The following is a 23,534-nucleotide window of genomic DNA, read 5'->3' on the forward strand; positions in this document are numbered from 1 at the left end:
TGTTTTGCTCACACTGCTGTATATTTAGTACCTTGAACGTTGTTTGTTACATGGTAAGTGCTCAATAAATAATTTTTAAAAAAGATTTAAAGTAATCTCCACACCCAGTGTAGGACTTGAACTTACAACCCTGATATCAAGAGTCATGTGCTCTACTGACTGAGCCAGCCAGGCGTCCCACAGTAAATAATTTTTAATGAGTGAATGAATGAATGAATGAATGAGTTGTTTAGAAAACAGACTATAAAAATACTTATGACCATAAGGGAACATTTTCAGTTATGCTTAATTGGGTACAAAGTTAACTAGGAAAACTAATAGTCAGTGATATGTTCTAATGTCACACTATTCTCATAGGTTCTGGCAATTCTATCTACTAACCTTAAAAAATAATGACTCATGTAATTAAAATTTTGGATGCAGGTGAAAATAGTAAACTGTTATATATATTTTTCATATATTTTTTTTTTCCTGATGGACAATAGTTAATATTTTTTTACTTGCTAGCCAAAATAACCTTACTTCAGAGATCTCACCATCTACTCATTAACTATATGCATATACTAATAATTTGAGAATCAGTGTTAATATTAGTTCAAAGAGCAATCTTATGACAAATTTTTCTATGTGAAAATGCAAGCTTTAATATTTCTTAATTATAAAATGTCCATTTTTCAGCATTAAATCTTGATTCATTTTGGGAAATAAAAAAGAAAGCTAGAATCTCTTATGGAATAAATACTAAAGGTCACACATCTTAAGTGTATTTTTGCCTTATATGTAAGTTCATGTAAATCCAGGCATTCATATAAAAACAAATATGTTTTGTTGTTCTAATTGTATTATTTAGCTGTATCATTATTATATTTGGGGAGGACTTTTTCACTTTCTCTCTAAGAATGATCTAGAATTTTACATGCAAAAGGAGTTTTGTAATGAAAAATTCACATTGACGCACTCTCTTTTTTTAAGAATTCAGGTTGATTTGAAGGAATTTCAACTCAATGTCATGATTTTTAGAGAAATATTCTGTTTGGATTGGTAATCTTAAAGATGCAATTATTTAAATGTATTTTACTTATTAAGAACCATAAATAATGGATAATAGAATCTGTATTCATACTAGGCCATAAAAGCAGTTTCCAATATTATAGTATTTTCTACTAGAATATTAATTTTACAAATTTAAACATATAAAAATGGCATTTTGCTAGTATAAATATATCTCACAAGTTTAAATTATAATATGTAATTATTTTAGAGAGAATTAAAGAGAATATTATGACTTTTTTGATCATGGTCATTGAGATTGGGGATTAAGAATGGCATTTGTCATCATGTATCATCCTGAACATCACATGTGTTTCTGTATTTTGTTTTGGTTTCACAATATCAAGAAAATTCTATTAACATGAATAGCTAAAAATAATAATGTAACTTTTTAATAGCACAGATCTTGCAACTTCAGGATACTATTCAATTTAAACTAGTCACAAAACTGGAGAGAAGAGTAGTAGGAAATTTATTTCACGACTAAATCACAGATATTATTTAAGGATAAATTGTAGTTTTATCATGAATCTAAAGTTTCAGTAACAAGAGTATAATAATCCTTCTAACTATGCATGTTTCTTTCACATTTTATTGCAAAACTGTTAAGCTATAATAAGAACATACATCCAGTACAAACAACAATGTCTTGCCTGGCATTTTTAAGGAAAGCAAGCATGTGCTACAGTACTCTATTCACTTTTTTTTTTTTTTAAGATTTTATTTATTTGACAAACAGAGATCACAAGTAGGCAAAGAGGCAGGCAGAGAGAGAGAGAGAGAGAGAAGCAGGCTTCCTGCTGAGCAGAGAGCTGATGCGGGGCTTGATCCCAGGATCCTGGAATCATGACCTGAGCCAAAGACAGAGGCTTAACCCACTAAGCCACCCAGGTGCCCCTCTATTCACTTTTATAAATCTTTCCTTGCAGACATTTAAAGGTTTGAATTAGTAGAAGTCCACTGTGTACATCAACTTTCCAAACCTATGACACATGTCCAAAAAGTTCAAATATAAGCACAGAAAAGTCAAAAGATAGAAACTACAGCTAGTGGAACTAGCTCTACAAAGCACTATAGTGCTTATTTCCATCAACTGGAATATGAAATTTATTGAAGTGTGTATTTTAAAATTTTGAAAATAATGTAGATTATGTTTAAAAATAGGGAATTGAACAAAATATTGATTTGAATTAGAATCTGAAGAGTTAAATATATATTTTATAATCTCTAGGACAATTTTTAAAACATACTAAAAATATATCAAAATCATAATAACTTAAATCAAATACTAAGAAATGTTTAAACAATTCAAAAAATGACAGGAAAAGTGAAACAGGAACAAATCAAAGGGAGCAAAAAGAAAGCAATAATAAAATAATAGACCTAAATAAAAATGTATTAATAGTTTCTTTAAGTGTTAATAGTCTAAACATACCAATTAAAAGACAATAGATTTTCAGGTTGAAATTTTATAAAATAACCCAAATATATGCTGTATAAAAGAAATAAACTTCAAATATAATGCCACTAAAAGTAAAGGGATGGAGACGTACTTCTTGAATAAAAAGGAAGGATCTCAAAATCTGCTCTTCTATAAAAGCAATAAGAACAATTACGAAAAAAAAAAGTCAAAATCAACTTTTTCAGAAATCTGGAAATTAACAGACCTCTTAACAACAGTCCAAGGAGTGTTTACTTGAGAAAAACTGAATTTCAATTAGAACATTAGACTTTTTTGGGTTTTAACTGGTCTTACTTCCATCTTTCTCTGCTCATCCTTGCAACTATAGTAGTTGTGAAAAGCATCATCCTGCAACTAACAGAGAAGGCAGAATGAGTTTGGGAACTATGCCACACTCTATCCTCAGAGAATTGTCCCTATCTGACCTGTCTGGTAACTCCCTGAAAAGCCTCATTCTCAAAACTTGTCCTTATTTGAATAGACTTAGAGCTCACTCTGTGTGAAGGGCCCTCTCCTCAGAATTTGACCCAGTCAGTGGCAAGTTTTTAACATCACAACGACTTGAAGCAGCATTACTACTTGGGACTAGTAGGAGGTTCTCCTAAAAATATTAAAAAACTGGGCAATGAGATTTCCATAGGGTCTTTAAGAATTTCCAACATAGATTTCTGGGAATCTAGAAAGTCACAAGCCTATGGAGAGCTATGCCATGTCCGATGAAGATCTGAAAAGGCTATAAAATTTCTCACCTCTTGCTGACCTTGAAGAAGCTAGCAGGAAGTGAAGGCTAAGGCAGGACTATAAACTACTGTCAGAGTATGGAAAATATATACCAACACACACACACCTGCCCCACCACACAAAGCTCCTGAGCAAAGCTGGAAGATATTGGTTCAGAGCATTTAAGAAAATATTTGTCCAGTCTTTAGGTGAACATTAAGCTAAGTGGCTGCACATGACAAGAATACAGACTTTACAGAATTAGAACATAAAAGTCATTAAAAAAACAAACAATAAAACCAACAAAAGAAAAACAAATAGTAGCAACAACATCATAGGGGAGATGTGATTTGCAGGGTTGCCACATTACATTACTTGATATGTCCAGTTTTTACAAGAATTATAAAATGCACAAAGAATCAGCAAAGTGTGTTGCATACACAGAAAAAGAATAGTGAAACTTGTCTCTAAGAAAGTTAATATCTTGGACTTATTGAACAGAGACTTTAAGTCAGCCTTTTAAAATATGTTTAAAAACTAAAAATCATGTTTAAAGAATTGAAATTAAGAATGATGCCTCATCAAAAAAATCACCTTATTATAGAAATGTAAATTATGTATATTTAAAAAAGCAAATAGAAATTCTGGAGTTGAAAAATACAATAATTATAAAAATTTCACTAGAGGGACCTCACAGCAGATGTGAACTGACAGAAGAATCAGAGAACATGAAGAGAAGTTAATTGAGATTATACTTTCTGAAGAACATGAAGAAAAAAGAATAAATGAAGAATGACCAAAAAATGAGCAGAGACACAAAGACCTGTAGGATACCATCCATCATACCAACTATGTACAACGATATAAGAGGAGGAAGAGAGCGGCTCAGAAAGGGTATTTGAAAAAATCATATCCAAAAGCTTCCCTAATTTGATGAAACACTTTGATTTTTTTAATCCAAAAACCTCGATAAATTTCAAGCAGGATAAACTCAAAGAGATACACACTGTTCTACATTATAGTCAAACTGTTGAAAATCAAACATAAAAAACGATTGTTGAAAGCAGCAAGAGAAAAGTAATAGATTACATATGATATGCTAAAAGCAATAGACAGTCAGCCATGAGATCTATATCCAGCACAATTGTCCTTTAAAAAAGTAGAAATTGAGAGAAGTAGCAGGCTGAGACTACATCAGGCAGCAGGAGATCAGTTAGATAGCTTATCATACCATTGCCAACACCTACAAATCCAATGGGAGATCGAAGAGAAGAAGAACAGCAATTCTAAAAACAGAAAATCTACCACTTTCTGAAAGGTAGGACCGGCGGAGAAGTGAATCCAAAGCGATGGGAAAATAGACTGCGGGGGGAGGGGCCAGCTGCCGGCAAACGGCGGAGCAACGGAGCACAAAATCAGGACTTTGAAAAGTCTGCTCCACTGAGGGACATCGCTCCAGAGGCAATACCTGGGTGAAGCCCACGTGGGGCCAGCATGGCCCTAGGTCCCGCAAGGTCACAGAAGGATCGGGGGTGTCTGAGTGTCGCAGAGCTTGCAGGTATTAGACCGGAGAAGCCGGCTACAGAGACAGAGCCAAGGAGTGAGCTCTCAGCTTGGGGTTACCTTGAACCGGTCACAGGCTGGGTGAGCTCGGAGCGTGGCCAGAGGCCAGGGAGACGGGAGTGATTGGGCTCTTTTCTCTGAGGTGCACTGAGGAGTGGGGCCCCGAGCTCTCGTCTCCTCCGGGCCAGAGACTGGGAAGCTGCCATTTTCATTCCTGTCCTCCAGAACTCTTCGGAAAGTGTTCAGGGGACAAAAGCTCCTGAAAGTGAACCCGAGCAGATTACTTAGCCCGGCCCCTGGTAAGGGCGATGCAATTCCGCCTGGGGCAAAGACAGTTGTGAATCACTACAACAGGACCCTCCAAAAAATCCAGCCAAGACAAAGTTCACCTACCAAGGAGAACAGCAGAATTCCAGTGAAGGAGAAAGCAAAGCACGGAACTCATGGCTTTCTCCCCTTGATTCTTTAGTCTTGCAGTTAATTTATTTTTTTTTATTTTATTTTTTTCTTCTGCTAAATTTTTTTTAACTTTTCTCTTTCCTTTTTTAATGTTTTTTAACTAGTTTATCTAATATATATATATTTTTTTCTTTTTAATATTTTTTCTTTATTTGTTTTCTTTTTCTAATTATTTTTTTTCCTGAACTTCTTTATATCCCCTTTCTCCCTCCCATGATTTGGGGTCTCTTCTGATTTGGTTAAAGCACATTTTGCTGGAGTCTTTGCCACCCTTTCAGTATTTTATTTGCTCCTTCATATACTCTTATCTGGACAAAATGACAAGGTGGAAAAACCCACCACAAAAAAAAGAACAAGAGGAAGTACCGAAGACTAGAGACCTAATAAATACAGACATTGATAATATGTCAGATATAGAATTCAGAATGACGATTCTCAAGGTTCTAGCCGGGCTCAAAAAAGGCATGAAGGATATTAGAGAAACCCTCTCTGGAGAGAGAAAAGCCCTTTCTGGAGAAATAAAAGAACTAAAATCTAACCAAGTTGAAATAAAAAAAGCTAGTAATGAGGTGCAATCAAAAATGGAGGCTCTTACTGCTAGGATTAATGAGGCAGAAGAAAGAATTAGGGATATAGAAGACCAAATGACAGAGAATAAAGAAGCTGAGCAAAAGAGGGACAAACAGCTACTGGGCCATGAGGGGAGAATTCAAGAGATAAGTGACACCATAAGACAAAACAACATTAGAATAATTGGGATTCCAGAAGAAGAACAAAGAGAGAGGGGAGCAGAAGGTATATTGGAGAGAATTATTGTAGAGAATTTCCCTAATATGGCAAAGGGAGCAAGCATCAAAATCCAGGAGGTGCAGAGAACCCCCCTTCAAAATCAACAAGAATAGGTCCATACCCTGTCACCTAATAGTAAAATTTACAAGTCTTAGTGACAAGGAGAAAATCCTGAAAGCAGCCCGGGAAAAAAAGTCTGTAACATACAATGCTAAAAATATTAGATTGGCAGCAGACTTATCCACAGAGACCTGGCAGGCCAGAAAGAACTGGTATGATATATTCAGAGCACTAAACGAGAAAAACATGCAGCCAAGAATACTATACCCAGCTAGGCTATCACTGAAAATAGAAGGAGAGATTAAAAAGCTTCCAGGACAAACAAAAACTGAAAGAATTTGCAAACACCAAACCAGCTACAAAAAATATTGAAAGGGGTCCTCTAAGCAAAGAGAGACCCTAAAAGTAGTAGATCAGAAAGGAACAGAGACAATATACAGTAACAGTCACCTTACAGGCAATACAATGGCACTAAATTCATATCTCTCAATAGTTACCCTGAATGTTAATGGGCTAAATGCCCCAATCAAAAGACACAGGGTATCAGAATGGATAAAAAAACAAAACCCATCAATATATTGCCTACAAGAAACTCATTTTAGACCCAAAGACACCTCCAGATTTAAAGTGAGGGGGTGGAAAAGAATTTACCATGATAATGGACATCAGAAGAAAGCTGGGGTGGCAATCCTTATATCAGATCAATTAGATTTTAAGCCAAAGACTATAATAAGAGATGAGGAAGGACACTATATCATACTCAAAGGATCTGCCCAACAAGAAGATCTAACAATTTTAAATATCTATGCCCCTAACATGGGAGCAGCCAACTATATAAGCCAATTAATAACAAAATCAAAGAAACACATCAACAATAATACAGTAATAGTAGGGGAATTTAGCACTCTCCTCACGGAAATGGACAGATCCTCCAAGCAAAAGATCAACAAGGAAATAAAGGCCTTAAATGACACACTGGACCAGATGGACATCACAGATATATTCAGAACATTTCATCCCAAAGCAACAGAATACACATTCTTCTCTAGTGCACATGGAATGTTCTCCAGAATAGATCACATCTTGGGTCATAAATCAGGTCTCAACCAGTATCAAAAGATTGGGATCATTCCCTGCATATTTTCAGACCACGATGCTCTGAAGCTAGAACTCAATCACAAGAGGAAATTTGGAAAGAACACAAATACATAGAGACTAAACAGCATCCTTCTAAAGAATGAATGGGTCAACCAGGAAATTAAAGAAGAATTGAAAAAATTCATGAAAACAAATGATAATGAAAAGACAATGGTTCAAAATCTGTGGGACACAACAAAGGCAGTCCTCAGAGGAAAATATATAGCGGTACAAGCAAGCCTTTCTCAAGAAACAAGAAAGGTCTCAATTACACAACCTAACCCTACACCTAAAGGAGCTGGAAAAAGTACAAGAAAGAAAGATGAAACTCAGCAGAGAGAAATCATAATGATCAGAGCAGAAATCAATGAAATAGAAACCAAAAAAACAATAGAACAAATCAACGAAACTAGGAGCTGGTTCTTTGAAAGAATTAATAAGATTGATAACCCCCTGGCCAGACTTATCAAAAAGAAAAGAGAAAGGATCCAAATAAATAAAATCATAATGAAAGAGGAGAGATTGCAACTAACACCAAAGAAATACAAACAATTATAAGAACATACTATGAGCAACTCTACGCAAACAAATCGGACAATCTGGAAGAAACGGATGCATTTCTAGAGATCTATAAACTATCACAACTGAACCAGGAAGAAATAGAAAGCCTGAACAGACCCATAACCAGTAAGGAGATTGAAACAGTCATCAAAAATCTCCAAACAAACAAAAGCCCAGGGCCAGACGGCTTCCCAGGGTAATTCTACCAAACATTTAAAGAAGAATTAGTTCCTATTCTCCTGAAACTGTTCCAAAAAATAGAAATGGAAGGAAAACTTCCAAACTCATTTTATGAGGCCAGCATCACCTTGATCCCCAAACCAGACAAGGATCCCATCAAAAAAGAGAACTACAGACCAATATCCTTAATGAACACAGATGGGAAAATTCTCACCAAAATACTAGCCAATAGGATTCAACAGTAATTAAAAGGATTATTCACCACGACCAAGTGGGATTTATTCCAGGGCTGCAAGGTTGGTTCAACATCCACAAATCAATCAGTGTGATACAACACATTAATAAAAGAAAGAACAAGAACCATATGATACTCTCAATAGATGCTGAAAAAGCATTTGACAAAAGTCAGCATCCCTTCCTGATTGAAACTTTTCAAAGTGTAGGGATAGAGGACACATACCTCAATATTATCAAAGCCATCTATGAAAAACCCACCACAAATATCATTCTCAATGGAGAAAAACTGAAAGCTTTTCCACTAAGATCAGGAACACGGCAGGGATGTCCATTATCACCACTGCTATTCAACATAGTACTAGAAGTCCTAGCCTAAGCAATCAGACAACAAAAAGAAAGGCATCCAAATCGGCAAAGAAGAAGTCAAACAATCACTCTTTGCAGATGATATGATACTATATGTGGAAAACCCAAAAGACTCCACTCCAAAACTGCTAGAACTTGTACAGGAATTCAGTAAAGTGTCAAGATATAAAATTAATGCACAGAAATCAGTTGCATTTCTCTACACCAACAACAAGACAGAAGAAAGAGAAATTAAGGAGTCAATTCTATTTACAATTGTACCCAAAACTATAAGATACCTAGGAATAAACCTAACCAAGGAGGATAAGAATCTATACTCAGAAAACTATAAAGTACTCATGAAAGAAATTGAGGAAGACACAAAGAAATGGAAAAATGTTCCATGCTCTTGGATTGAGAGAACAAATATTGTGAAAATGTCTATGCTATCTAAAGCAATCTATACATTTAATGCAATCCCTATCAAAATCCCACCCATTTTTTTCAAAGAAATGGAACAAATAATCCTAAAATTTATATGGAACCAGAAAAACCTCGAATAGCCAAAGGAATATTGAAAAAGAAAGCCGAAGTTGGTGGCATCACAATCTGGACTTCAAACTCTATTATAAAGCTGTTATCATCAAGACAGCATGGTACTGGCACAAAAACAGACCCATAGATCAATGGAACAGAATAGAGAGCCCAGAAATAGACCCTCAACTCTATGGTCAACTAATCTTCGACAAAGCAGGAAAGAATGTCCAATGGAAAAAAGACAGCCTCTTCAATAAATGGTGTTGGGAAAATTGGACAGCCACATGCAGAAAAATGAAATTGGACCATTTCCTTACACCACACACGAAAATAGACTCCAAATGGATGAAGGACCTCAATGTGAGAAAGGAATCCATCAAAATCCTTGAGGAGAACACAGGCAGCAACCTCTTCGACCTCAGCCGCAGCACCTTCTTCCTAGGAACATCGCCAAAGGCAAGGGAAGCAAGGGCAAAAATGAACTATTGGGAATTCATCAAGATCAAAAGCTTTTGCACAGCAAAGGAAACAGTTAACAAAACCAAAAGACAACTGACAGAATGGGAGAAGATATTTGCAAACGACATATCAGATAAAGGGCTAGTGTCCAAAATCTATAATGAACTTAGCAAACTCAACACCCAAAGAACAAATAATCCAATCAAGAAATGGGCAGAAGACATGAACAGACATTTCTGCAAAGAAGACATCCAGATGGCCAACAGACACATGAAAAAGTGCTCCACATCACTCGGCATCAGGGAAAGACAAATCAAAACCACAATGAGATACCACCTTACACCAGTCAGAATGGCTAAAATCAACAAGTCAGGAAATGACAGATGCTGGCGAGGATGTGGAGAAAGGGGAACCCTCCTACACTGTTGGTGGGAATGCAAGCTGGTGCAACCACTCTGGAAAACAGCATGGAGGTTCCTCAAAAAGTTGAAAATAGAACTACCCTATGACCCCGCAATTGCACTACTGGGTATTTTCCCTAAAGATACAAACATAGTGATCCAAAGGGGCACATGCACCCGAATGTTTATAGCAGCAATGTCTACAATAGCCAAACTATGGAAAGGACCTAGATGTCCATCAACAGATGAATGGATAAAGAAGATGTGGTATATATACACAATGGAATACTACGTGGCCATCAAAAGAAATGAAATCTTGCCATTTGTGACGATGTGGATGGAACTAGAGGGTAACATGCTTAGCGAAATAAGTCAATCGGAGAAAGACAACTATCATATGATCTCCCTGATATGAGGGAGAGGAGATGCAGCATGGGGGTAGGAGAAGAATAAATGAAACAAGATGGGATTGGGAGAGAGACAAACCATAAGTGACTCTTAATCTCACAAAACAAACTGAGGGTTGATGGGGGGATGGGGGTTGGGAGAGGGGGGGTTGGGTTATGGACATTGGGAAGGGTATGTGCTATGTTGAGTTCTGTGAAGTGTGTAAACCTGGGGATTCACAGACTTGTACCCCTGGGGATAAAAATTATTATATGTTTATAAAAAATAAAATTAAAAAAAAAAAACAAGAAATGGGCAGAAGACATGAACAGACATTTCTGCAAAGAAGACATCCAGATGGCCAACAGACACATGAAAAAGTGCTCCACATCACTTGGCATCAGGGAAAGACAAATCAAAACCACAATGAGATACCACCTCACACCAGTCAGAATGGCTAAAATTAACAAGTCAGGAAATGACAGATGCTGGCGAGGATGCAGAGAAAGGACAACCCTCCTACATTGTTTGTAGGAATGCAAGCTGGCGCAACCACTCTGAAAAACAGCATGGAGGTTCCTCAAAAAGTTGAAAATAGAACTACCCTATGACCCCGCAATTGCACTACTGGCTATTTACCCTAAAGATACAGACGTAGTGATCCAAAGGGGCACGTGCACCCAAATGTTTATAGCAGCAATATCTACAATAGCCAAACTATGGAAAGAACCTAGATGTGCATCAACAGATGAATGGATAAAGAAGATGTGGTATATATATACAATGTAATACTATGCAGCCATCAAAAGAAATGAAATCTTGCCATTTGCGACGATGTGAATGGAACTAGAGGGTAACATGCTTAGCGAAATAAGTCAATTGGAGAAAGACAACTATCATATGATCTCCCTGATATGAGGAAGTGGAGATTCAACGTGGGGGGTTGGGGGGGTAGGAGAAGAATAAATGAAACAAGACGGGATCGGGAGGGAGACAAACCATAAGTGACTCTTAATCTCACAAAACAAACTGAGAGTTGCTGGGGGGAGGGGGGTCGGGAGAGGGGGTTGGGGTTATGGACATTGGGGAGGCTATGTGCTATGGTGAGTGTTGTGAAATGTGTTTACAGACCTGTACCCCTGTGGATAAAAATACATTATATGTTTATAAAAAATTAAAAAATAAAGATTAAAAAAAATCAAAATAAAAAAAAGAGAAATTAAGATGTTTTTGGATAAACAAAACCAGGTAATTTGTAATAGCACACCTGTCCCACAAGAAAACAAGGAAGTCCTTGAGGTTGGATGAAAACACACAAGACAGTAATTCAAATCCATAAAAAGAAAAAATAAACAACAATAACAAAAACTCAAAAAATTAACACTTGTAAAGGTAAGTGCATAGATAAATATAATAGAAGTCTACATATATGTTTTATGTCTAACTTTTTTCCTCTTCATGCTAATGTATGAGGTGCTGCTAAAGAGTACTTAGATGGCATTTTGCACCTATTAAACAGTACATTTATGAAGAGGAAATATTTCAGATCAATAAGCTAACTTTCTGTCTAGACAATTTAGAATATGTAAAGAGCAAACTAAACCCAAAGCTGAAGAAAAGGAAATAATAAGGTTTAAAGTGGAAAAAACATAGAGAAGATAAAAATAATAAAAAACATAACAAAACCAATAGTTTATTTAGAAAGATCAACACAATTGAAAAACTTAGTTACACTGTTAGAAATAAAACAGAACAAAGATATCATTAATGAAACAGGGCACCCTACTGTTGACCTTATGGATATAAAATGGATTATAAAGGAATAGTATAAACAATTGTATGTTAAAAATTAGATAATGTAGATGAAACTAATACACGTCTGATGCAAAACTACCAGAACTCTGATCCATTGCTGGTGGGAATATGAAACGATATAGCCACTCTGGAAAATGGTTTGGCAGTTTCTTACAAAGTTAAATATATACTTACCATATGACTCAGCAGTCCTACTCTAATAAATTGAAAACTTATGTTCATATAAAAACCCATACACCTGTGTTTATAGGTAGCTCTTGTAGTACTTTCAAAGTACTAGACAAAGTACTTTGCAAGTACTGGCAAAAGAGCCCTTAAAAACTATCTCCTGTTTTGGGGTGCCTGGGTGGCTCAGTGGGTTAAAGCCTCTGCCTTCGGCTTGGGTCATGATCTTGGGATCCTAGGATCAAGCCCCGCGTCAGGCTCTCTGCTGGGGATGAGTGGGAGCCTGTTTCCTCCTCTCTCTCTCTCTCTCTCTCTCTCTCTGCCTTCCTCTCTGTCTACTTGTGATCTCTGTCAAATAAATAAATAAAATCTTAAAAAAAAAATGCACTTCAGTGAGTGAATGGATAAACAGACTCTGATACCTTCATACAATGGAATACTGATCAGCAATAGAGAAGAATGAATTGGTGAGTCATACAACTTGGGTGAAACTTAAAGGCCTTATGCTGATTCAGAGATGCCGTTGTCACATTATTGCCATATTACTGAAAAGACACAGCTAAAGCAATGGACAGTAACTCAGTGGTTGCCAGGAATTATGGATGGGGAACAGGCATGGATATAAAAGGATAGCATGGGGAGTTTTTGAGATAGAACTATTTTGTGCCCTGATTATGGCAGTAGTTACATGAATCTATACAAGAACAATAAAATTCATAGAACTGTATACCAAAAGGAAAAAAAAAGTCAATTTCATTGTGATAATTTAAGAATAAAATATAAAAAAGTAGTATTATAGGATTATATTGGAAAGAGGAAGCATAAATCACTCAATCAGGAAGCTTAGGGAAGGAGAAAAAAAGCTTTTGTTACTTAAACTATGCCATAGGAAATGAAAATACAGAAATTGTCATTAAACAGAGAAACTAAATAATTGAGGCCCCAGATTAGTTTCATAGGCTTGAGTTCTACAGGTTTCTTCTCATATAAATGGTAATGAGTAATTGTCAAACAGCTACTTTGGTTATTGTATTATTGATATAACCAAAATCGGACCCAACTATGTCTAGAAAGCCATCTACATATAAAATCTACATTATTATATATGTATTATATACATATATAAGTGTATCTGTATGTGTGTATATATATAATGTATATAAATGTACATATATATATAATGTATATAAATGTACATATATATATGTATGTGGTTTTCTAAGTTAAGTACTCAGAATGTAGGGGCTTCTGAATTTAACATTTTTACAATTGTGTAGGCATAGGTATCCTTCTTGAAGCCATACAAAATTTAAATGTTGAAAACCCCTTTGATATAGTAGAAATATCTAGTTTTAGTTGTAAAGAACTTAACAGATGCCCCTGTAAACGCTTTCACTTAGTAGACTGAAACCTCGTTTTTCAGTATATACTTTTGGATATCATAGTTAGCAAGCAGAATGCTAAACTACTGACAGATGCACTATTTGGAGAAGTACCAGGTGTAAATAATTTTTTAAAACCATCTATTTGTTATAAATACAGTTTCAAATGTTCATATCAACTTTAATATGAATCTAGAGGTATTATTCTCTAAGAGATACAGAAGTTGAATTGAGATGGAACACATTATTTAACTAATAAGTTACATGGCAAGTGAAGTAGAGTGATAAATTCTCACTTTAACCTTGACTCTTTGAAGTATATTTGACACATCATCCAGAATAATGCATATATGTATGTAAAGCATTTGGGTTAGGACGATCCTTTTTCCATTTATTTTCCCCCTTGCACACAGAGATTATTATAGGGCATATATAAGATAAAACAAGAAATGATTTTTTGGTCTCAGATCTATAATCTTCAAATTTCTCTTTAGATTCTCCTTAGAAATTTGCTTTGTAACCCTGAGTGAGGCATTTGATGTGTCACCATTTTCATTGTTCTGACCTGTTTAAATCTCAGCAGGAATAATGACATGAATAGTTTGACTGTTGAGATGTGAAATCAGAGTGAACACTTGTCAAGGCTTTTGCAGCAAAATTAAATGTTGCTAATTTAAACTGGGTCAGAGTAATATTTTTCTGTAGTTTATTCATTCCATAATTTAAATTTAGATCATTTGATGTACATTTTTACAATTGGTTCATTTCTGGATCATTAAATCTTATCATCAAATAATATTTATTAAGCTTTCACATGTTCATAGATCCAGAATGACTGCTATGTGATAGCAGTTAAGGAAATAGCATACACTGGCTCTTTAAAAAAAAGCAACAACAACAAAAAATCACATAGCTCTTCAGCCAAACAAGCACTTTTATGTGTCTAATGAACACAAATAGAGCATTTCTTCGTTACTCCCATCCATTTGACTCACTTCTCCCTGCCATTTCTAATTCTAAAAATCTATATGGAATTTTAAAGGCACTTTTGAATCATTAGCAAAGAATTATTTTATTGGACATTAACTTTTTATGATACACTACAGTGTAGATCAACTGCATTCAGATTTATTTCAGTGCAAGGAAGATGTGGAAATTAAAGTTAGAAGTTGTATTATTTACATAAAGGAGATATAGGGGTAAGTCTGGAAAGGAACTGACCATAAAGGAAAGGGAATAAGATAGAAACCAGGCAAACTATAAGAATATAAAAGAGAGATTATGTGGATTTATGCTAACTCCCACACAGAGTGACATACTGTATTTGAGACCCATTGACCCAGTTCTTAGTTAAAAGTTCTTTTGGTTAACAAAAGAATATATTATTCTAGTCAATGTTTTTATTACTCTTGTTTTGTTTTGTTTTTGTATTGTTAAATCTATTTTCTTCACAGGTTATGTAATTCATTAGTTACATACAGACTCAGGTTTGTTATTCATTAGTTGTCAAATGGTACACAAAAAAAGGAAATTTGGTGATGTTAACTAACTTAGTTTTGTTCATCTTTGGCTGTGAAAGATGGTAGAGAAGCCTGGAACTAGTATTTAAATACAGCTTTCCTACATCTTTTATTTGGCATATTTATTCTGTCCTCTATTAAGAGCAAATAAAGTTAAATATGTATTTTTCTAATGAATTCAGTGACTGAAAGTTTTTACAGATCTTCTTTAGTTTCTTATACAAAACTTGAGGATATTCCTCAAATTGATTATTTGGTTATTTTATATATCCTTAATAAAATAAATTTATAATGAGCTCTTATTCTTCATGTAGGAAGATGAAGTTAACTTACCTATTAATGGGATCTTAGGTATACTCACTTACACATTGGTTTCTAAATGTTTCCAAAAGGTTTACTTCCTTTACTCTGAATATTCTCTAAAATAACTTTTTAGCTTTTTACTGCACACCAAATTGAAGATGTCTGTCAGATCTTCTTCCTGCAAAAAATTAAGAGAGAAGTTGACCTTAGGGTGATAACGTTTATGGTTTCCAAAACTGGGAGCTCCTTTGCAACTCTGTGTCCCAGGCTTACTGTATTTAAACATTCCTTGACATTTCAGTTGGCTGTTAAACTTGAATTATATATTAAGTGTAGCTCATTGCCTGAAATTATTTCTTTCTAGGTAAACAAGATTATAAAAAAACCAAACCTATTTTACGAGCAACCAAATTAAAAGCAGAAGCAAAGAAAACAGCAATAGGGATAAAGGTACCTGTATTTGGTAACTTTAAAATTTGATATATGCATGCCATTTCATTTTCTAAAACTGGATTGCATAAATGTTGAATGCTAAATGTTTTATGACATTTCAAAATCAAAGTCAATGCCAGAATTGAAGGTACTTATAAAGAATTTACTTAATGGGAAGCATCATTCTGATCCTGAGATTTTACCAGGTCTTAAAACACGATGTCACATAAGAAAACCAGTTATACTTAAAGTTGCAGCTTATTTTTTCCTCTAGCTACTGTATATATTGTTCAAACATTTCAGTGATTTATGTGACCCAAATAAGAAACTTCTTTTATTTTTAATAAATTTAATTTTATGGTTATTGCAATTTTAGTTATAATTACATATCTTAGATCATTAATATATATAATTTTATTCTGTGTTTTATTATTGTTGTCAGTACTCTCTATGATGAAATTCTAGTGATGTCCCCAAACTTGTTCTTTTAGAAAACCAGTGTTTTAACTGCTTAAGAGGGATAAGCGCTTCTGAGAATGATGTTAGCAGATAATAATCCAATATGCTAGCACAATGAAGTTCAACAAAATTACATTTATATTACTACTCATGTCAATTTTTTGCCAAATATTTAGAGGTGACTCAAACTATAAATAAAAAAATTAACTTGATGGTTCTACTGTCAAATGTATAAAATTAAAGTGAATAGTATATATACTTTATTTAAATATGAAAATGTTAAAAGGAGATTTTGGTTTTTATCTGGCAGATGAAAAATCAATTTTTCTAAGTTATAGCTTATAGCAAATGCCAAGGTATTACTACCAGGCTGTAACAGCTGTTGAACTGCCAGATGATATATTTGGTTGTCTTCCAGAATTTGCTATTATGATCACCAAATACTGCCTTCGTTTTACTCTTGATTGCTGATTTTGATCAAGTATTGCCGTGTGATACGGTATGTTTTCACAACACAATCCCCTCAGTTAGTGCTGTGTGTCAGTTTTTAATGAAAAAAAAAAGGTTAATCGTCTTTTTGTTTAAAAGAGAAATTAATCTTTTGAAATTTTCTTCTAATTTCACATGAAATTTTGTTCATCTTTTAAATTATCTCCATGACATGATATTTCTAAAAGCATTAGTTAGGGGTTATTTTCTTTCTTTATTTTACAGTTAGTTACCTGATGATTGTCTCTTTTTGTGAGAGCATTATCTATAATTTTCCACCAAGGCATTATGTCAGTCACTTTTATCTCTTCCAAAGTGGTGTTTTGTTTTTAGGGTTTTTTAAAGAAAGATATTGGGTAGCAAAATCCTCTTGTGGCACAATATAACGAGCAACTATAAATTAGAATTTGAGAAATATGCAGCCATTCGTTTATTAATATATACACATTCTCTTCATTTGCCCTTATAATTTTTGTTATTTTAATTTGAGGAAATGATTGTCTTAGTATCAGATAAATCTACCTTATAACACAATTACTTAGTATCTTTTTATAAGCAATGCAGAACTTATCTTTTTTTTGAGAAAAAAGTTTTTCTTAGATTTCATTTATGATTTAATGTATGTACAGAAGTGTTTCTGACATCCGAAAATAGCTCCTTTTGAATAAGCTCACATATCATTTTGATTTGTATACCTGTGAAAAACAAAAACCTTAAATTTAAACATTGGTTATTTTGCTTGAAAAATTATATGAAGAGCCCATTAAAATGATATGAAACTTTTTAGAATCAGAACCATGGATGTGTTTTACATTTCAAATCTGGCATACTAATTAGTTTGCCCTGTTAAACTTTGATTGCCTTGTCATTTTAGCATAGGATTTTAAATAACGAAGTTTCGTTCAGCAATTGCCATTTAATGCTGTTTAATTTCCCCAGTGAGTGATTTTATCCATATTGATAATGTCAGAGAAGCAACTAAGGACTAATGAACATCAAACATGTTTGACTCTTACGTAGTTGATTCAGGATGACCATAATATTATAGTATTTTATCACTTTATTGCTTATTTTTAGAATGAATCATAGTTATGCTCTTAAAATAATTTAAATCTATAGAAAATATGAACAGCTGGATGGAATAGAAAAATACCAGCCATGACAACACTGAACAGAGAAGAAAGAGGTCTGGGATTACATTCCTCTTTCCTCTTCCTGTTGCCATGATCTAACAAAGTCTAAGCTGACATATTTGCAAAAGCAATTATAACATTACCTCACAGGGTTTTCAGAAGAGTTAAATAATACCACAAAAACAGTTAACATTGAACCGAGGACATTGAATTCATATATTAATTGTTAGCTGATTGAGAAAACACTTCTTTGAATTGGCCATTACTGGTTTGTACAAATAAGACTCCCCTTGGTTGTTTGTCATTGGCCTTAAGATCCCCCACTTCAACTTAGTCAGCATTGTATTATTATATTGCATATTGTAAAATGTTCTCAGTTTACTGTGGAGATACTAATATTGCTGTTGTAAAGTTTTCAAAGTATTATCTAATTTTTAAAAAGATTTTATTTATTTATTTGATGGACAGAGATCATAAGTAGGCAGGGAGGCAGGCATTGAGAGAGGAGGAAGCAGGCTCTCTGCGGAGCAGAGGGCCAGATGCGGGGCTCAATCACAGGAGCCTGGGATCATGACCTGAGCCGAAGGCAGAGGTTTTAACCCACTGAGCCACCCAGGCTCCCCCAAAGTATTATCTAATTTTAATATACTTCTTATATAGGTTATCTAAATCTTAATCCTTCATTATCTGTTTAGAAATGCTTTAAATATTACAATGTTGTAGAACCTATAGAAAGAATATTACAATGTTCTAGAACCTATAGAAAGAAAGATGATCACCTGGGAGCACCTGGGAGCATGATCACCTGGGAGCAATTTATACAAGAAATAACTTCCAGATTTCAATACCATAAAAATCAACAATATTGACTGGGATATCTAGGACTGGAGAGGTAATGAATACACAATATATTCTTTACGCTCAAAGACTTTTAGTGCCTTTTTGTAAACATATGTTTAGTAATTAAAAATGTTTTGAGAGAACAGTGCTGATTCAGAATAAGATGTGAATATCAGGGGTGCCTGGGTGGCTCAGTGGGTTAAAGCCTCTGCCTTTGGCTCAGGTCATGATCCCAGGATCCTGGGATTGAGCCCCTCATTGGGCTCTCTGCACGGTGGGGAGCCTGCTTTCTCCTCTCCCTCTCTCTCTGCCTACTTGTGATCTCTGTCTGTCAAATAAACAAATCTTAAAAAAAAAAAAATGTGAATATCATTGTTCCAAAATTTAGAACTAATTTCTGGTTATTGAAGGTATTTTATTTCCTATGTCTTACTAATGTAAACAAAATCTTGCATTTTAAGACACAGTAATGAGTGCTACCTAAAAAATATTTGCACAACCAATATTTCCTATTTGGTTGCTGTTCAGTTAGATTATTTTTGAAGAATTATGACTTCATTAAACATTTTTTAGAATGTAAATACCCATGTTTCCTAGTATTTAGAAGAAAAAAGATAATTCATTTTTGTTAATTAATTGGTTATTTGAAAGGTTTATTTGAAAGGTATAATCTAATAAAAGAATAAATATAAAAATTTAATTTGTCTGTTACATAACTAAAATATTTAAGTGTCAGACAGATCCTGCTAACAACCTCTTGGGATGAGCCATCTGGATATGTTATTTTTCTTCTTTTTTGTGATTTTGGATGTAAAACTAAAAATGGCCAGGGAGTGGGGGGTCATAAATGCCTAGAGTTCTCTAAGTTATGGTTAGTATCACCAGCATCCTGAAAGCAGTATTTTTAAATTCTATCATTGTTTTAACCCTCTGTACATGCAGTCCCACAATGTTCATCTCCTCAACAGAACAAGGATTTTTTTTTAAATGATGCTGTTCCTCCCCATTCAATACTCTTTAGCCCTACCCCCTCCACCATATATTCAGCAAACCTAATTGAATTAATGGATCCTCTGAAGTTGTATTCTATGAGTGTTCTCTGCTTTCTACCCTTAAAACCCATTTTCATGCTTCGGGATATCCTGAAAATGTATAGTGAAGATGATAGAGAGTTTTTTGAAGGGACAAGGAGCAGTTGAAAAGCAGCAGTTAGAGGTGATTATCAAATGAGATGTGGATGATGGCCTCCAATCAAGAGTAAAAACTTTATTCCTGCCTTAAGCTTGTATGAATGGTGACTGCTGTTGAACAGTTTTGTTGTCCACTATATAGAACAGATGGAGTTTGCAGTTGTGTGTCACTTGTTTATTACATCCTCTTAAAATTAGTAGCTGTGTAACCAGATGGGTCTGGGAGCACAGCTGTGGATATAAGAATATAAATGAAACCTGTCTGATGCTGCCATGCCCTTTTGAGATGCCAAAGTGTTCCAACTGCAACAAAGAAAAACTTACTTTCATTGACATTATATTGATGTATTAGATTTTTTAAAAAATCTTATAAAAATTGTTGACACTGAATCTATCAACCCCCTGATTTTTATCAATATATACTTCTGTAGTTTGGAAATCTAAATAAATGTACATTTGATGCTAAATATCTATATAAATTGCCCATTTGTAATTTCAACATCCAGGAAAAAATTTCTTGTTGCTTATAAACAAAATTCATTTTAATGTCTTTTAAAGTTTACTAGATGGCATATGTTGAATTAGTAACTTTACATTCTGATGAAATGTAAAATATATTCATATAAATACAAATAAATTGCTTCTCCATAAAACAATGCCAGGAATGAGTGTGATACACAATTGAAAATTAGAAAGACATATTAGCCTCTTTAGGATATGGAACTGGCACTAGTTGCTCTTTTTTTTTTTTAAATTTCTTTAGCCAAATGATATGTTAATATTGAGAATACTTCTATTGGTGTGTGCGTATACTACATACTATATACTATATACTTCATTTATATATGAAGCTTATGGACTTCTTAGGAGATAATAGGATTTTTGCCATAATATATGTAGTAAATTTTTTGGCTACTAGTTTAACATAGTTAATATAACCTATATCAAATAACCAAATGAAATATTCAGAATAACCCTTCACAATTCTGATAAATTACACTATGTCTTGCTTCATGAACTGAGAGTCCTCAGTTTTGTTCCCCCACATTATAAACTATAGAATTTAGAGTTTAAATTTAGTTTTAACAAAATAATATTTAATAAAGACTTACAGAGACATAATTTAGAAACTGGCTATAATAGCAGTTTCTTCCTATAGAAAAAGAAAGATAAATGTTTTAAAATCTGTGTCCTAAAGCTATAACTAATAACAAACGAATTGAAGCAACAAATAAAGTTAAACATACTCAAATAGAGAACAGAGGAACTGTGTAGGCACAAACTACACTGCTTGCACCCAACATCTTGATATCCAAACTATGCAAATATATCAAAATTGTAAAGTTAAATTTTATTATTAGAAATTTTACTATTACAAATTATATAGAAATAATAATAAAAATGAGTCATCCACTGATGTCCTTATCATTGCAGTTGGTATTGTCAAGTACAAAAAAATTGCTTTACTAAATGACAAGAAGAGTTAAACAAAAAAATGTGGTTAATTAGGTTCAAATTATTATTCTAGATGATGGAATTATATAGCTATTTTCTCTGATGAAACTTATAACATTAACCAATCTCTTTTCATCAATTTCAAACATACCTTTTTTTTTTTTTCCTCCTCCTTAGGAAGTTGGCCTCGTACTAGCAGCTATATTGGCCCTCCTACTGGCTTTCTATGCTTTCTTTTATCTCAGACTGTCCACAGATGTTGACCCTGATCTGGAACGAGATGAAGATTAGCTGAACAGCAATCAATGCATTAAAGGGAAATAATTTTATGAAAGCATCCCTTGGGACCAACACTTTCTAAAGTACTGAAACTGGAACATCTTGAATTCTTTATGCTGGTATTTTCAGTTTTGAGAAATATCTTTTTAAATAGTTGCATAGGATATAAAAAAAAAAAACCTTACCTAGCAATGTAGTATAATGTATGCTACCGGATACTTTTATAAATCTTTCTACTTTGACAGGCAACCTATTCATGGTGCATTTAGATTAAATGGAAAATAGATCCTAAATTCTTCGGATGTCTTAGCCAATTTATGTGTATAACTCCGTCACTTCAGATTACTAAATCTATTTTTGTTCCGTATACATCGTAAGTAAAAGTATCTATCCTCATTTACAGAAACATTCTCAAATCACATTCAGAGCCTAAGAAGGAATGAAAAGTCATGGGAAATTTTTCATTTTACAAAGAAGCCCTGCTTTCTTTCCAGACATATTTTATATCATTAGAGAGACTATCTGCCATACATCTACAGTAATCTTTTTCCTTCTTTGCCAACTGTTCAGCGCACATGTGCTCCATCAGAAATGGCACCTGGATGACAGAAGCTCAAAGAGTCACATATGTCTCTGTAAAATAGAGTTCCTTTCCTCTTGGGCTGTCTGAACTGGTGTAAATAGAAAGTTCAGTTGATCTTGATTTTAATTAACTTATTATTGTATTAATATAAACTTGGAATTCTATTTTAATTATGTTGTTCAGGCTGCTTGCGGTATCAGTTTGCCCTTCTTGTTAGGGAGGTATGTAACAATCTGTCATTTAGCTGTGCAGTTGTTGTTTTTTTTTTCCACACAACAGTAACGGAAGTCCTACCTACTCAGGATAATTTTCTTGGGTTGCCTCCTAACCCTAAACAATACATTGGTTTACAAAATTACATTTTGTCTCTTGAGAGTTAATCAATTACAACTGTTTTGTGAAAAATAAATAATAGAAGAAAATACATGTCTCACATTACTTACATTTCTAATTTTTTTGTTTACATAAGTTTTTAAGATATTTTGCATTTGTTGGAGTATAACAATCAATATATTCAATATTTTTACCAGTAATGGATTTTTTAAAAATATTTTTAGAACACATGAATACATGAAGCTTAGAAAATGGGAAAATATGTGTCCACATCAGAGTTGTTAGCTACTATCTTATATAAAGAAGTATAAAAAATTAATAGTTAGAAACAAATGCACAAAGTGCTTTATATCATATACATTGTATTTATGAAGAGCAAATAAAATGTAAAGATTGTTTCCATATTTTTCCAGAGAAGAAAGCTTTGATGAATACACTCAATCTTCTGTGAGACTTTTGCAAATAGTTGAATATGACTGTGTAGCTTTATGTTCTGTAGAATTTTTCCAAGTAGCATAATTTATTTCATCAATGTGAAAACAGCCCAAAGTTCCCATATCCTCACAGATCATTTATGCCAAACATCTGAGGGCAAAATTTAGCCAGTGTTATTTACTGGATTCTACCCCCTTGAAATCACAAACTCATGAGACAGACCAAGAGTTCTTATACACTCACCACAGCAGACCAATCCAAGTGGCATTTTTAGGAAAGGTTGCAGCATTTAATGCCATGTGGTATGTCTGTTCGTGAAGTGGGTGGCAAGGGAATATCCAAGCTGGCATTTTGGATATGATGGGCCTTTTCCT

The 23,534-nt window shown here is 34.1% G+C and overlaps 1 protein-coding gene across 18 annotated transcripts in view; it reads left to right on the forward strand.

The window, feature by feature from the left end:
- The window catches only part of TRIQK (triple QxxK/R motif containing), a 93,276-nt gene extending 70,458 nt beyond the window's left edge, over positions 1 to 22,818 (forward strand). For all 18 annotated transcript variants that reach the window (XM_032858728.1, XM_032858722.1, XM_032858721.1 and 15 more), the window contains 2 exons: positions 15,897 to 15,982; positions 21,708 to 22,818. In XM_032858728.1, coding sequence (XP_032714619.1) covers positions 15,897 to 15,982; positions 21,708 to 21,821 — 200 coding nt within the window. In that variant the 3' untranslated portion in view covers positions 21,822 to 22,818. The remainder of the gene's footprint in view (positions 1 to 15,896; positions 15,983 to 21,707) is intronic.
- The last annotated feature ends 716 nt before the right edge of the window (positions 22,819 to 23,534 follow it).

The sequence above is a fragment of the Lontra canadensis genome, unplaced genomic scaffold (genome assembly GCF_010015895.1).
Source record: "Lontra canadensis isolate GAN:19392208 unplaced genomic scaffold, GSC_riverotter_1.0 scaffold15, whole genome shotgun sequence".
Lineage (NCBI taxonomy): Eukaryota > Metazoa > Chordata > Mammalia > Carnivora > Mustelidae > Lontra > Lontra canadensis.